We start from the raw sequence: 14560 nt of genomic DNA on the forward strand, positions 1-14560 counted from the left end.
TTCCTTAATACTAGGTGCCTCAGTCCGAACAAATCCTGGGTCCGCCACTGGGGGTGAGGCATGCACCACGTTATTATGGTGTCTTGTATAGGTTGGGTGGAACTTGAAGAAGCGAGCCCCTATTAGAAAAAGCCATTTCTCGCCGAGACACTGAATAATTTTCTCACGCGCAACTAACCAGCACACGAAACCTAAGAAACATAATTCTCGGGTGGGAGAGCATGAGCGTCAGTGAAACACATCCAACCTTCTAAAATTTGCAAGAACGAATATTGAGAGCCCGAGCACAGTATGCAAATTAAAAACAAGAGCGCATGATACAGTTGCCTTCAATGGAATTGGAATTTCTCCACACACAAAAAAAGTGAGCCGGACAAATTACACTTTAGCTAGGATTGTTTTTTTTTTTTTTAATATATTTTTTATTCCATTACTTCCCCAATTTTAAAGGTGCATAATTTTTACATCAAACCAAAACAAATTACAATGTCTAGTTGAATACTCTCTCTGTCCCTATTTTAGTCCCAGTTAACACCTTTTGCTCTCCCAAAAATTTTGTTTTTCGCGTGCCCCCACAGAACTCCCAAGTTTTTCTTCTTCTCCGTTATTCTTCCAAGTTACGGTCCTTCCTTTGTGAACCAATTTCTGCCAAACAGTTAGCTATGAGACCTCTTCCAACTTCCAATTCCAAGTCGTTTGCAGTCACACCACATAATTAATACTCCTACTATCTCTACCTGTCATAATTAATACTCGACGAGGGCCTGTCTGGACTGTAAATTGACCATTTCATGTTCAAATTGGAGGTCCAATTTTCAGATAGGAAATTATAATTAAATTATATATCGGAAGTAGTATTTTGCATATGAATAGTCAAATTGGGATTAAATAAATTAGGTGTGTTTTTAATATGTCCTCGCCAAGGTTAGTGAGATATCTTTTGATTGTTTGGGAAAACTAGCAAGTACTTTATTTAATTGGTTACTGTTTTTTATTTAATGATGGAGATTTACAATCAGTTTTACATAATTTATGCTTAATTTTAACCTTTGCTTACGGTTACCATTAATAGAACTAAGGAATGCTTAATTTTAATCTTTCCTTAATACTAGGTGCCTCAGTCCGAACAAATCCTGGGTCCGCTACTGGGGGTGAGGCATGCACCACGTTATTATGGTGTCTTGTATAGGTTGGGTGGAACTTGAAGAAGCGAGCCCCTATTAGAAAAAGCCATTTCTCGCCGAGACACTGAATAATTTTCTCACGCGCAACTAACCAACACACGAAACCTAAGAAACATAATTCTCGGGTGGGAGAGCATGAGCGTCAGTGAAACACATCCAACCTTCTAAAATTTGCAAGAACGAATATTGAGAGCCCGAGCACAGTATGCAAATTAAAAACAAGAGCGCATGGTACAGTTGCCTTTAATGGAATTGGAATTTCTCCACACACAAAAAAAGTGAGCCGGACAAATTACACTTTAGCTAGGATTGTTTTGTTTTTTTAATATATTTTTTATTCCATTACTTCCCCAATTTTAAAGGTGCATAATTTTTACATCAAACCAAAACAAATTACAATGTCTAGTTGAATACTCTCTCTGTCCCTATTTTAGTCCCAGTTAGCACCTTTTGCTCTTCCAAAAATTTTGTCGCCCTTCCAAACTAAAAGGGTTATAGTTAATGAAAGTTTTATTTTACCCTTCTACTTTTGAACCAATAATACTAGAAAAAAAAATTGAAAAGCAATGATTGAAGAGTAGAATGAGAAAATATAGTGATTAGACATGCAATAATTGTGATTCTCTTATATAGTTAAAATCTCCTAAAGGACCGAAAAAATAGAGACAGATGAAGTACAAGATAGGAACCGTAATTCTCCTTTATTTGTGCTCCAATGGTGTTCTATGCTTGGCCTAGCTTAATCTCTTGCTTTTGACTGTCTCAGGCCTTCTTCGTTTGGTAACTTTGGATATTTTAGTTTTGATAGTGGTTAGAGAGAGAAATAGAGTAATAATTGAAGAGAATTGTAATGAGTTGAGAGATAGAGAGAAAAATGAAATTAATAATTGAAGAAATAAGATAATGATTGGAGAAAGATATATGATAATGATTGAAAAACAAAATTAAAAGAAATTGATTTTAACATTCCAAAAATTGATGAAGGGACTCCAAAACGACGTCGTTTTGCATATAAATACAGTTCAATTTTGGAGTCCCTCTATCAATTTTTGAAGTGTCAAAATCACAATCCAAATTAAAACAAAATAAAACATCAAAACGAATAAGGCCTTAAAATTTTTTATTTTATTTTTTATTTATCACTATCAAAGGGATATGACTCCTTCCCGACAAGAAGCTTCAAAAAAATTCTTAGAACATGGACCAAATTTCAAACACATTTTGTTAAGGAAATATAATCTCACGTTGCTTGGGAGTGCAATGGGTGATCACTTAATAACATTTGGGACCTCTCCACTATTTGCCAATTGGTTTAGAGTTGGATGCTTTAACATGGTATCAGAGCGGGGCCCATTGCACCTCACATTTTAAAAATTTACAATCCACACCCAATGATGATAGATGAGCAAAAACGTTGCATGATGATAGGACCAAAAAGTGGCCACACGAGATAGACCTCAAACTAAGGGTTAGCAAAAAATCCGTCAAACCGTGAATCCAGTTCAAACAAATCCAAACCGAAAGATTTGGTTTGGTTTTTTAGTAGTATGGTTTGGTCATGGTTTAAAAACTTAGAAACCGCATTATATGGTTTGGTTTGTGGATACACGTTCACAGTTATGATTCCAAACCGATCCGAACCGTATAATACATATATATATATATATATGTATATGTATATATATAATTTAATTGTGATTCACCAAATAAATATGAGGGCCTTAATTAACTACTTTTCTAATTTTATTGATTTTATTAAACCCACCATAATATTTGTTTTTTCTTTCGTACCAAGATAATTTAGACTAAACTTCTATATATCAAACTCAATTCTAATTTCCTATGATTATTAATTTATTATACACAAAAAATATCATCAGATCAGTCAACTGTCACGGTCCAATTCCTAAATTTCTATGCATGAAAACCAATTCCAATTCTTATTCCTATAATTCCTTCACTACCAAGACTATACCCTAAATTTCTATACATGCAAACCGTGGTTTAAAACCGAAACCGAACCGTATTTTAATGGTTTGGATTGGTTTAGTTTTATGCCTTTTGTGGGTTGGTTTGGTTCTTCAAATTCGTAATCTGTAAGTATTGGTTTGGTTCTTGGTTTACTATGAAACCGAACCAATCCGGACCATACTCACCCCTACCTCAAATGCGGCTGCACGTGAGGGAGGATATTAAGAAAATAGAATTCCACATTGCTTGGGAGTGGAATGGGTGAACACTTAATAACATTTGGGACCTCTCCACTCATTACCAATTGATTTTTGAGATGGACATAAAATTTCTATTCATTAAAATAAAAAACACAAAAAAGAATCTACACATAAAGTTTTTTAATTCAAAACGTTTTTGCCTATACAAGGCTCTCGAAGGCCCACGTATGAAGATGGTTTGTTTGGTTCATCTTTTGTCTTTTAATGGAGTTAAAAAAACAAAAACAAACCCAAGTTAAACTAATCACATTTATTTTCCCAAAGTCTTTAAAGGCAATTAATTGTTGATCAGTTGCCAAAGTATTGATTGGGGTGACGAAAAAGGGCGATTTCTACCTACAGAATTTGTTCTTACATGAAAGTATTCATGAAAAACAAATAAACGGTCCAAATTACGTACACAACGATTCAAACACAATATCATTCACAACTCTTCGCATACAGACTTAGCATCGTAGCCATAACAATGTTGTTTTTTTTTTTTTTTTTCCCTTTCTCTCAACTCATTAAATAGTTAAATAGGAGTACTATCTGCTATCCGCCTATTCTATGTTAAAATCGTGATTTCGTTCTATTTTCAGCGAAGTTTGAACTTTCTTTTCTCACTTGAGCCAAAGGAGCCAAAGCCCGGCCACCTAGCAAAGGTAACTAACAATGGCCAACATCTCAAACGTCGACCGACATGTGGCCGTCTTATCATTGCCTTTCTCCAGCCACGCCAGCCGCATCCTAAGACTTGTCCGCCGCCTCGCCGCTGCCGCCCCGACCGTCGCTTTCTCCTTCTACACCGCTCCTCAATCCATCGCGTCCTTGTTCTCGCCGTCGAAAAAGGTCCCCGAGAACATAAAGCCGTACGCGGTGTGGGACGGGGTGCCGGAGGGGTATGTGTTCTCCGGGGATCCTCACGAGCACATCAACTTGTACCACGCGGCGGTGGAGGAGGGGGAGATCAGCCTTAAGGAAGTTTTGAAGGCGGCCGAGGTGGAGCTAGGGCGGAGGATCGGGTGCGTTATATCGGACTCGTTCCTGTGGTTTGCCGGGGATTTGGCGGAGGAGATGGGGGTTCCGTGGGTATTGAGTTGCGCGGGCGCTCGCGCTCTGTCGTCTCATTTTTATACTGACCTCATCAGGGAAACTGTTGGAATTCATGGTAAGCGATCTTTGGTGCTTTGCTGCTAGCATAAAGTTTGTTGGGTCGAGACCGATCCCGATCCACACCTCTAAGCACGAGCACGAAATAACCAAGCACAAAAGGAGAGACAACACTGAGGAAAAACTCATTGTATATATTTACACACGTATACAACTAAAAAAAACCTCTCCAGAAAAGTCACAAACCGGCTCTCCACTCTCCCCTCAGTGCACACCCTCTCTTCCTCATCCGGTGGCTCACCGACGGAGTATCGGAGCATTTGCCGCTTCTCCCGAAGGAGGAACCTCACTCAACTCTCCCGGTCTCCCTCCTGTCACTAGCACACGCACTCACTTTTATCAATGTCACTATAGGTCGGGCACACGATGCTTATGCATAATAACATTGCTTGTGACCCGACTTCTAGTCTTCTATTAGGTAGCCTCCAGGCTGCCATGCGTATACGATGTGGTAGATCGAAGATGATACGATGTATCTTGCAAGTCGCTCTCTATGAATCTCTTGAGAGCATATTCTCTATTCCTTAACATGTAACAAGCAAGGAACAAGGTTGGCCCTGAGATTTTCGGGACTTTGTTTAAAATTTTAAAATGGAGCCCTTAAGTGAATTTGATAAACAAAGTACGAATATCATTCAAATAAACTTTACATTTAAGTTAATATAAGCTTTTACAGAGCAGAATAAATGTGGTGTAGCTTCAATTTAACCGATTCTTTTATTCGTGGATTTTTACGGTTAAAAGTAAGAAATTTTCGCTCTATGAAGTTCTAATAGAAATTTATTTGACATTTACTTTGTCAATCACGCAACTAGGAAACAAGTTTAAATGAACCAAAAACTTAGGCTCCGTTTGTTTGAGCGTAAAACGTTTTTTGGTAAAATGTTTTACCTATTTTTCAGTATTTGGTTATGTAAAAAATGAGAAAAATATTTTACATTAATTGGATGAAAATAAATTACCCTTAAATCTTCCGTAAGTTATTTTTCGAAATGAACCTGTTGCCTTCTACTCCAATTCTCACTGCTTAATTTCCTCGATTGTCAGTCTTGACCCACGTTCAAGTCCAATATTCTCAGATTTTTCTTCCGTTTAAGCCCCCTCTCTCTACATTATTTTGTTGATTTCTGAAAATATTTTCAATTGCCAACCAAACACCAAAAAATAAAAGTTTGAAGTTTATTTTTTGAAAATTTACATGGAAAATATTCTACATTGTAAAACATTTTAAATCGAAACAAATAGAGCCTTGGTGAAAAGAAATATACCCTCCGTCCCATAATGTTTGTTTGGTCCGCAAAACGAGGACGTACAAATAATACAATTTTTGCGAGAAAAATTTAAATTTTTTTCAACAATTCACTAGATATCAATGAATTCTTTTAATTTATGAAGAAAGTTTGAATTTTTTCTTGAAATAAATGCATTATTTTTTAGTTCTCGTTTTACGGACCGGACGAATATTTTAGGACGGAGGTAGTGCTACTTTCGTACTACCCCTCAAATTAATTCTAAGTCAATTGATTCCAAATAAATGTCATGCGAAAGTATTTTTATTTGACCGTGTAGCCCTACACTAATATACTCCGTATAAGGATTCATAATCGTCTTATTTTTGTTAAAACAGCACCCATTATAAAAAAAGAAAAAGAAAAAACAGAGTTGCAAAAAAAAGAAAATTGGAAGGAACAAATGGTTTTCTAACACATAGTGTGGGCAGCGTGGCCTTGGAATTTCCAGATTCCAAAGCAAGGGCTTAGATCGATGAGCGCGCTTTCTTTTGGCAGACGAGTGCTCAATTCAGAGTCGCCACTTGGGTTTGAAGGTCCGACACCCAAGGAACCGAACTTGAAACGCTCGCTGTGCTGTTTGATTTGAAAAAGGTGAAGGCATCAGTCCGTCATAACCATATATGGGTTCGGGAGCCAGGTTACGAGAGGGGAAGGGTTTTAAGGCACCCCTCTCGCCCAATCCGGAAATCGGTCTCTACTTAGGCATTTGCGAAAACATTTGTGATTCTGTTTGATTAATCAATTCTTTAGCCAATTAGGGCGGGGGAACAGTTTAATAGGGATTAAAGCTGTAACATGTTTGCAGGATGTGAACAATAGCATGGATGAGCAGTTAGTATAAGATGAGAACAGACTGTTGTGGGAATTTAAAGAAACTGGGAAGCCCTTGTTTTGGAGTGACGTGCGCAAGAAGAAACCAACATGCATTGAACAAGTCACTGCATGCTGTTCACTTCTGCGCGCGCAACTCCAAGACATGCGCGCGTCGGTGAGCTTAAACCCACAACTCTTATTCTCAAACCCTCTGAGCTCTGGAAGGACCAGTGCACACCCAGGACAAACCACGCAGTTATAAACAGCATAATATACAGTTCTAGGCAATTTAAAGGCTGAAAAACCTACAAATTAACAAAACACCCCATAAATAGTGTGGGGACAAAATAATGGCCTAAGGCCGAGCTACCCGTGCAAGGCCACTCACTGGTCAGAGGCAGACTGTCGCGTGATGGTTTCCGTCCGTCGCGCAATGGTGCGCTCTGGTGCGGGATGGTGCGCTCCGGCGCGCGATGCTCGCACCCTGGCTCGCGATGGTTTGAGCCTTCTTATCAGTGTTTGGTTTACACGTTTCTGGGTTCTAGTACATATCCAGAATGATCCTAATGGTACTCCAAAACAGCAGAAACACAAATTAACTACAAACAAACTAGTAGTTTCTAACAAAGGAAAGCAGTAAACTGGTTTTTAATATGCTTAACAGAGTGATTTATACGTAAATAAATACACAAAACAACAAGAAATCAATCCCCACGCGGTCCATCGCGCGATGAAGTGAGAGTGTCGCGCGCGTATATGGGACCGTCGCTCGTTGGTTCATGTCTCTACGGTTTTTGAAACTTTGCCAGCTTTAGAACCAGGACAGGTATTGATTACCAGCCTTGGCCCTGCCAGCCCCCCTCAGAGATCAGAACAGAAAGCAGTAGGTATGCTATACCTAGATTGAGTTTGAACGGATGATTGAGTTTTGGTGTTTGAGGCTTCCTTGATGTGGAAGAACAAGCTATGTTCTTGGATGCTTGTTGCTTGGCTATGTAACCAAAGGTGTATGGATTATCTAACCTTTCAAATTTTGTAACCCTTTAAAAGATGAACAAAGGGAGGTATTTATAGGGAGAGAAAATGGTGAATCTGGTTGGTGTAAGGAGAGGAGCTCAGCTAGTTCACGAGGCTGGCTGAAGTTTGCTTGGTGGCTAAGCTTCCCAGCTGATAAAGGTGATGGGGACAGCTTGGATCATCGCGCGATGGAGTCAGTTTGGCGCACGATGGTGCGCCAGGGCGCACGATGGTCAACAGTCAAGTTTTGACTGTTGACCACCACCTGGCAGTTTGACCATCGCGCGATGGTTTCAATCCGTCGCGTGATGGTGCGCCCCGGCGCGCGATGGTTGCGCCTTGGCGCGGGATGGTTGCGCCCTGGTGCGCATGTACCACCTACTCACGCGTTGGTCAACGGTCAAGCTTTGACCATTGACCAACACCTGTCAAGTTGATCTACGCGCGCAGGCTTCAAATCAGCGCGCGCTAGTAGGGTTTTTGGCTCTTTTGAAGTGGTTTAGGCTTGGTTAGGTTCAAAAGGGTATCAAACACTCAAAGCTCAAACACATATCATTCTCGGGATGTTCTTAATCCAATTTATTATCGAGAAATCAAAAACCGTAAGTAAATTAATCTCCGAAGCCCAGCAATATGTAAACATGGGCATATGCGTGTCATATTCACATGCAAAACGCCACCGATAAAAAGCAAATTGGGGGCATGTAGCGAGCAACCATGTAGCACTCATGTATTGCGCACTACAGGAATGGTTTACATGTGTTTGTTAATTATTACCAATAAAAAAACAACTTTAATCGGTAATAGATTCAACAAAATCTAAATCATCGATTGCAGAAACGGACAATCAGAATGGTCACTACTACACTGCTGTATTGACTTAAAGTTCCCCGGGTCGAATAAAAAGGAGACACATCACACATGTCCAACAAAAGGGTTTCGATTAGGTAGCGTTCTTGTAAATTTAATTTTTTTTTATTTGTTTTAAGTGTTTTGTTAGTTTTTCTGAATTTTTGTCAAATTCGTACGATATTTTTTGGATTAATCATCCGTCTCGACGAGAGGAGTCTAAAAAGTACAATACCGTAACCAAAAGAAAAAAAAAATTCACTAAAGACGAAAAGAATATCACATAGATGTTTTTTTTTTTTTTTTTTGTCTAAAATGCTATTTTATTTGAATTTTTTCAACATTTTCCAATTCGTCTTGTTGAGACAGACGAAAAACTAAACAAGAAATTACGAAAAAGAAAATAAAGATGCCGCTTTAATTATCTCATTTGCTATATAATTTTGCCTTTGTTAACTTCCATCGACTACGTATTCTCCTTTATTAATGCCTCGAACAGATATTGCTGGGCGGGAAAACGACATCATAAAATTCGTCCCAGGATTTTCGGAGCTACGTCTTGGGGACTTGCCTACCGGAGTCCTGTTTGGGAACTTGGAATCTCCGTTCGCGGTCATGCGGCACAAAATGGGCCGGGCGCTGCCTAAAGCAACCGCGATTGCTGTCAACTCCTTCGAAGAAATAGATCCTGAAATCAACCAGGATCTCAAGTCCAAGCTCAAAATGTTCCTCACTGTGGGCCCATTGAACTCAATATCATCATCGTCGTCGCCGCCACCGCCCTCCTCGTACTCGGACGAGTACGGATGCATTGAGTGGTTAGACAACCGCAAAGCCGTCTCGGTCGCCTATATCGGCTTCGGAACAATAGCTACACTGCCACCAGCCGAGGTAGAGTACTAAATTTTTTGCCGAGCTTAAAGATAACGGTAACTTTTCTCTGTTCTCTCGAAGTTATTTTTTTTTCCCAACAGATTGCGGCACTAGCTGAAGCACTAGAAGCTAACGGCACTCCGTTTCTTTGGTCTCTCAAAGATAATCTGAAAGAGTTTTTGCCAGAAGGTTTTGTAAAGCGAACAGCCGAGCTAGGAAAGATCGTGCCGTGGACGCCACAGGTACAAGTTCTGGCACACAGTTCGGTGGGAGTTTTCGTAACTCACTGCGGATGGAACTCGGTGTTGGAGAGCTTTGCAGGGGGCGTGCCCCTGATCGGGAGGCCGTTCTTCGGGGATCAGCACCTGAACACGTGGATAGTGCAAAACGTGTGGAAATTCGGCGTGAGGGTGGAGGGTGGAGTTTTCACAAAGAGTGGTGCAATGTCTGCCCTCGAGATGGTTTTGTCTCGTGAAAAGGGTAAGGAATTGAGGGAGCAAGCTGGGAAGGTCAGAGAGCTTGCTTTGAAGGCTGTTGGACCAGAAGGGAGCTCAACTCAGAATCTCAATACTTTGCTGGAGGTAGTAACGAGGTACAATCTTTAATGTAGAAAATGATAATAATTCGAAGTACCATGTTGGATTTGGATGTAATAAGAATACTTATTATTGTGTGTATTTGAAAATCTGATTCCAAGAATTATTGTGTGTTGTGTACGTGATCAGTGTGGTAGAAACTATCCTCCTCTGAGGATATATACCGTTGTATTATTGAGTACGTAGTTTGGTAGGTCCAAGGTTCTCTGTACTCAGAGTTTGATGTATCTTTATCTCGGTGCAAGATACAACAATCCTAAATTGTACGAGAAGCAATTATACGTGAATTCGGGACATAGTTCTATGGATGAAATTGTGCGAGAAGCAATTTGTTTGTGTGTTGAAATTTTCCTCTTTCCGAAGATGCGAATTTGTTATCAAATAGTTTGGGAGGGCCAAGGTCTTCTGTAATAAAAATTTTATGTATAATTCCACAGCCCAAGAAATTTGGAGGCCCTAGGTAAAATCGTGGGATGGGACCCTACATATTTATGGAATTAAACTACAATAAAAAGAAGTGTTCCTTCATGTTACGACTTCTCTGCGGTATGAAATCGACTTACCACTGGGCCAAGAAAGCACCGATCCTTCTTGATCTCCCCCATTGCTCTCTCTCTCTCTCTTGCTGGACAAGGCTAGTAGCCTAGTATCACTTCTTATTGTTACCTGGGAAAAGGACAAATCACAAAGAAATAATCGACCAATTTCAAAGAGCAATTCCATTATATAAAATTGAAAATTCTAGATTACATGAACGGAATGAGGATAAACTATAAAGGAAATAACGATACAAAGCCGAACAGAATCCTATGTTTCATAAGGTATCCTTAAAACAGATTCACCTCCTGCCGAATGGTGCTGAGGTTGAATGGGCCGGTGTCTATCTCCTAGGACAATTTGCCTAAAATCACAGCCTACAGAACACCACCGTGACAGCTTTGACAAACTAACTTGCATCTACTATCTCTCTCTCACACAAGGAGGACTCTCCGAGTATGTCGTGAAGAATTTGGGAGTTAGTGCTCAAACTAGAAACGAGATGCCTAATATATAGACCACCAAGAGGAACCTTTGAGCTGCACCATGAATGCTGAAATGAATTCGGGCCATAAATAGGGAAAACTCCTGCCATGAATATGGAAGGGGAAGTAAAGAGACTCGGGAAAGTCGAAGGCCTTCGCAAGCCAAAAGCCTGGGCAGGCCAAAGGCCTCCCAAGTTATTCACACTACACCCAAAATTCCCACACCCATAAGGTACCCCGTACTTGATTCCAGCAGATCATCACCAGTAGCTATGTAACTGATGCAGAATGGAAAATGTTTATTATTTAAGAAATGGATATCTAGTTTTATTATTTTGGTTATAAATTATTTTTGAATATTCCGCTTTAAGTGACATTTGTTTTGGCAAGTTTTCTTTATTCTCTAGTATTCTCAAATCTTTCGATTTTGGTAATTATTGAGTCAATTAGCAATTTACCGGGATTCAGCTTCCTATTTTGCTGATTCTTTTTCGGTCTTAGTTTTCTAGTATAAAAAATACTCCCTCCGTCCCTATTTAGTTGTTTATTGAATTAAAGAAAAATTGAGAGTGTTCTCATTATTGTGTGTTTGAAAAGGAAATATCTTTAGTTCATACCTATTCGTGTTTGTGTTTCAAAGAAAGAATTTTTAACATAAGCAAGTTTATGATTTCTTCTTACAATTAATTTCGTAAAAAGAGACTGCGGTGCATCAGTAACTATGTCGAATAGTTGCTTGAACTATTTCACAAGTGCGAATTCCACAGGAAATTATGGCCAGTCTTCAACATTGTCGATAAATAATTGGATTATTCGGGACAGTTACCGAAAAGAACCCGAAACTAAAAGTGACAGATCCATTCTAGAAACCAATTATCTTCAATTTGGGTATCAATTTTACTGGACTTCGGGTTGGTGCTGTGCACCTCCGAGCCGTCGGATCGTGCATTCGATGGCTCGGATCCCATCTCAGGAATTAAAGATTGAGAGCCGTTTATTGTCGAGATGAGATTCGAGCTGTCGAATGCACGATTCGAAAGCTTAAAAGTGCGTAGCATGGTGCTGCACACACCACTGCACAACACCATCCTTCAATTCAATTTTACCCTTGCGGAGAATTAAAAGTGTCATTGGGTTGGTGGGCTTGCATTTATGTCTAAACTTTAACACTTACTCTTGCATTTATGGTGGGTTGGTGGGTTGTTGCAGATATTCATATATGATGATTTTTCTTGGATATTAGATGTGAGTTTATCAAAAAGGTTTATCTATGATTTAAGGACTTTAAACAAATTATTTCTACTCAATTGACTATTAATTAATGTACATGAAGATAATTACTTGTTTCGAAATTCGCATTTTTTGTGAGGCTTTAACTGGTTTAATCCATTTAGTCAATAGAAAAAATTTAGCCCCATAAAGAGAACGAGTTAAATGATGAAATGATACCCAGTGTGAAACTCATGAATATGGAAAACACCATCAAAATAATATGTTAAAGGGATACCAACAAGGACAGAGGGAGAGAGAAGCCGCACAATGCAAAATTGAACCCAAACTCTTTCTTTATTTATCAAAGGTAGATTACAACACTACTCTCTTTTCACCCTAATAGTAGAGGTCTACATTTCTAATGTACTAGCACTTGGGTGCGGGGATGCCACAGGATTTTTGAACCTTTATGGCATTGGGAGAGTTGACAAATCTACCGAGATTAGGGTCCTTAATATACTCACAAAGGCACGGTTTTTGTTCTTTCAACTTATTACAACAGGTTTGTGACGGCGGCGCCCCCGTCGTTATTGCCGCAAGACATGGGCTTAACTCCATTGGATTGCATGTCGCGGCCTCCACCACCGGCACTTCTCCTTGCAGCGCCATCATCATAGCGAGTAGTGCAACACCACAAAATACATTGATCTTCATTTTCAGCACCAAAAGGGAGGGGAAATAGTTTAGAGAGAGAGAGAGAGAGAGAGAGAGAGATATTTTGTAGGGGATGGGTGAATTTTCTGGCCGAGCTTTTGGTGCACAATTTATAGGGGGACCTGACCTCACTCTTTGTGCTTTTTGGCTGTGGGTCCCACTAGGACATTTTGAACTTTATAAGGAATCACAAATGATATGGTGACAGCTGTGCTTGAAGCAACTAACTAAATTAACGCAGATTGTTAGCTTCTTGACTTCTTTCTCAAAGAGTCACCTATTTCAATACGTTTTTACTTATTTTTTAAGAGAATTGATTTTGACACTTTTTAAATAAATTTTAAATTAATTAATTTAGAAAGTGTTAAAATCACTCGCCAAACTAAAAATGTAAAATGATTAATTGTGGAATTTGAAAGCTTCTTCTTGTTCTTCAACCCATTAAGCGCTCGGGCTACCCTGCCGTGAAAAATTGAAGGGTGAGAAGTAAAATTTAGAAGATACTACTGGGTCCATGCTAGTTGCAATTTTAAATTCATTTGTCCCCGATATTCCAATTTTGCCCTAGTATATTCTGCTAATTACAGGAGCATTTAATTAATTATTTTTTTTGTCATTCGTAAAACCTAATCTACTATTTCCTAATGAACTTGAGAAGGGGGAGAGGTGCTTACGAGAATCGAACTTTGTCCACGTGCATGAGAGTATAAGGGAGATACCAACTGCACTCCACCCCACTTGCACTGGAGCATTTAATTAGCCTGTAAAATTTGTTGAATTAACCGTAAGATACTTTATTAAAGAGAATAAATTATATCCACCGCGGGTGTAAAACCCCACTTTTTCACCACCGCCTATTATGAGCCCCATCGAGTGTCATTGTTGTGATCTAAACCCTTCATATTTTACGACCCGAAATATAGTATTGTCATGCAAAAAATCAGCTTAATCGGAAGTCGATAGATATATCAAAATTTAAATTTTGGTTTATAAAATGGATGAACTTATTTCTGTCAATAATAATAAAGATAAACTATGCATTTTACAAAGCAAAATTCAAATTTTGATACCCCTATCGATGTCCGATCAAATTTATTTTTTGCACGGATATATAACTATATGGGGTCTACAAGATGAACGGTTCAAATCAATAATAAACACACAGTAGGACCGAAAAATGTGGTGGTGAAAAAGTAAGGTTCTTCACCGCTGGTGGAAAATATTTAATCTCTTATTAAATGATATATTTGACTAATGAGTCGGGCCATGTGGGCCTAACGGTAAACTTAAGAAGCAACCTGAACATACTGTACGTAATAATATTAGGGCCGCTCCATTTAATTTGCATTAATAGTTAGATGAGATCTAGTTAGATTACCATAGTAAATGTTTTTTAATTCAACACAAAATACAAGAACCACAACATTAATTTTATGATCACCACAAAGAAGCCAATTAAGTAGATAAAAAACGAAAGTGTTAAATGTTTATTACTAGTGCCAAACACTAACGACAGAGGATATTAGAGCCACGAATTTACTTCCTCCGTCCCGACTTAAATATTCCCTACGGAAATTCGTACATTTTCAAACCAAAAAAAAAACA

The 14560-nt window shown here is 39.0% G+C and overlaps 2 protein-coding genes across 2 annotated transcripts; one reads left to right on the forward strand and one right to left on the reverse strand.

Moving 5' to 3' along the window:
• Positions 1-3830: 3830 nt before the first annotated feature.
• LOC131298071 (anthocyanidin 3-O-galactosyltransferase 3GT1-like) lies at positions 3831-10335 on the forward strand. Its single transcript, XM_058323350.1, has 3 exons — positions 3831-4565; positions 9038-9429; positions 9513-10335. Exons 1-3 carry the CDS (start codon positions 4070-4072, stop codon positions 10014-10016), a joined length of 1392 nt encoding a protein of 463 aa, XP_058179333.1. The 5' UTR covers positions 3831-4069; the 3' UTR covers positions 10017-10335.
• A 2241-nt stretch (positions 10336-12576) lies between these two features.
• LOC131336326 (non-specific lipid-transfer protein 2-like) lies at positions 12577-13036 on the reverse strand. The gene has a single exon (XM_058372115.1). It carries the CDS (start codon positions 12953-12955, stop codon positions 12668-12670), a length of 288 nt encoding a protein of 95 aa, XP_058228098.1. The 5' UTR covers positions 12956-13036; the 3' UTR covers positions 12577-12667.
• Positions 13037-14560: the final 1524 nt, after the last annotated feature.

The sequence above is a fragment of the Rhododendron vialii genome, chromosome 8a, assembly GCF_030253575.1.
Source record: "Rhododendron vialii isolate Sample 1 chromosome 8a, ASM3025357v1".
NCBI classification, from domain to species: domain Eukaryota; kingdom Viridiplantae; phylum Streptophyta; class Magnoliopsida; order Ericales; family Ericaceae; genus Rhododendron; species Rhododendron vialii.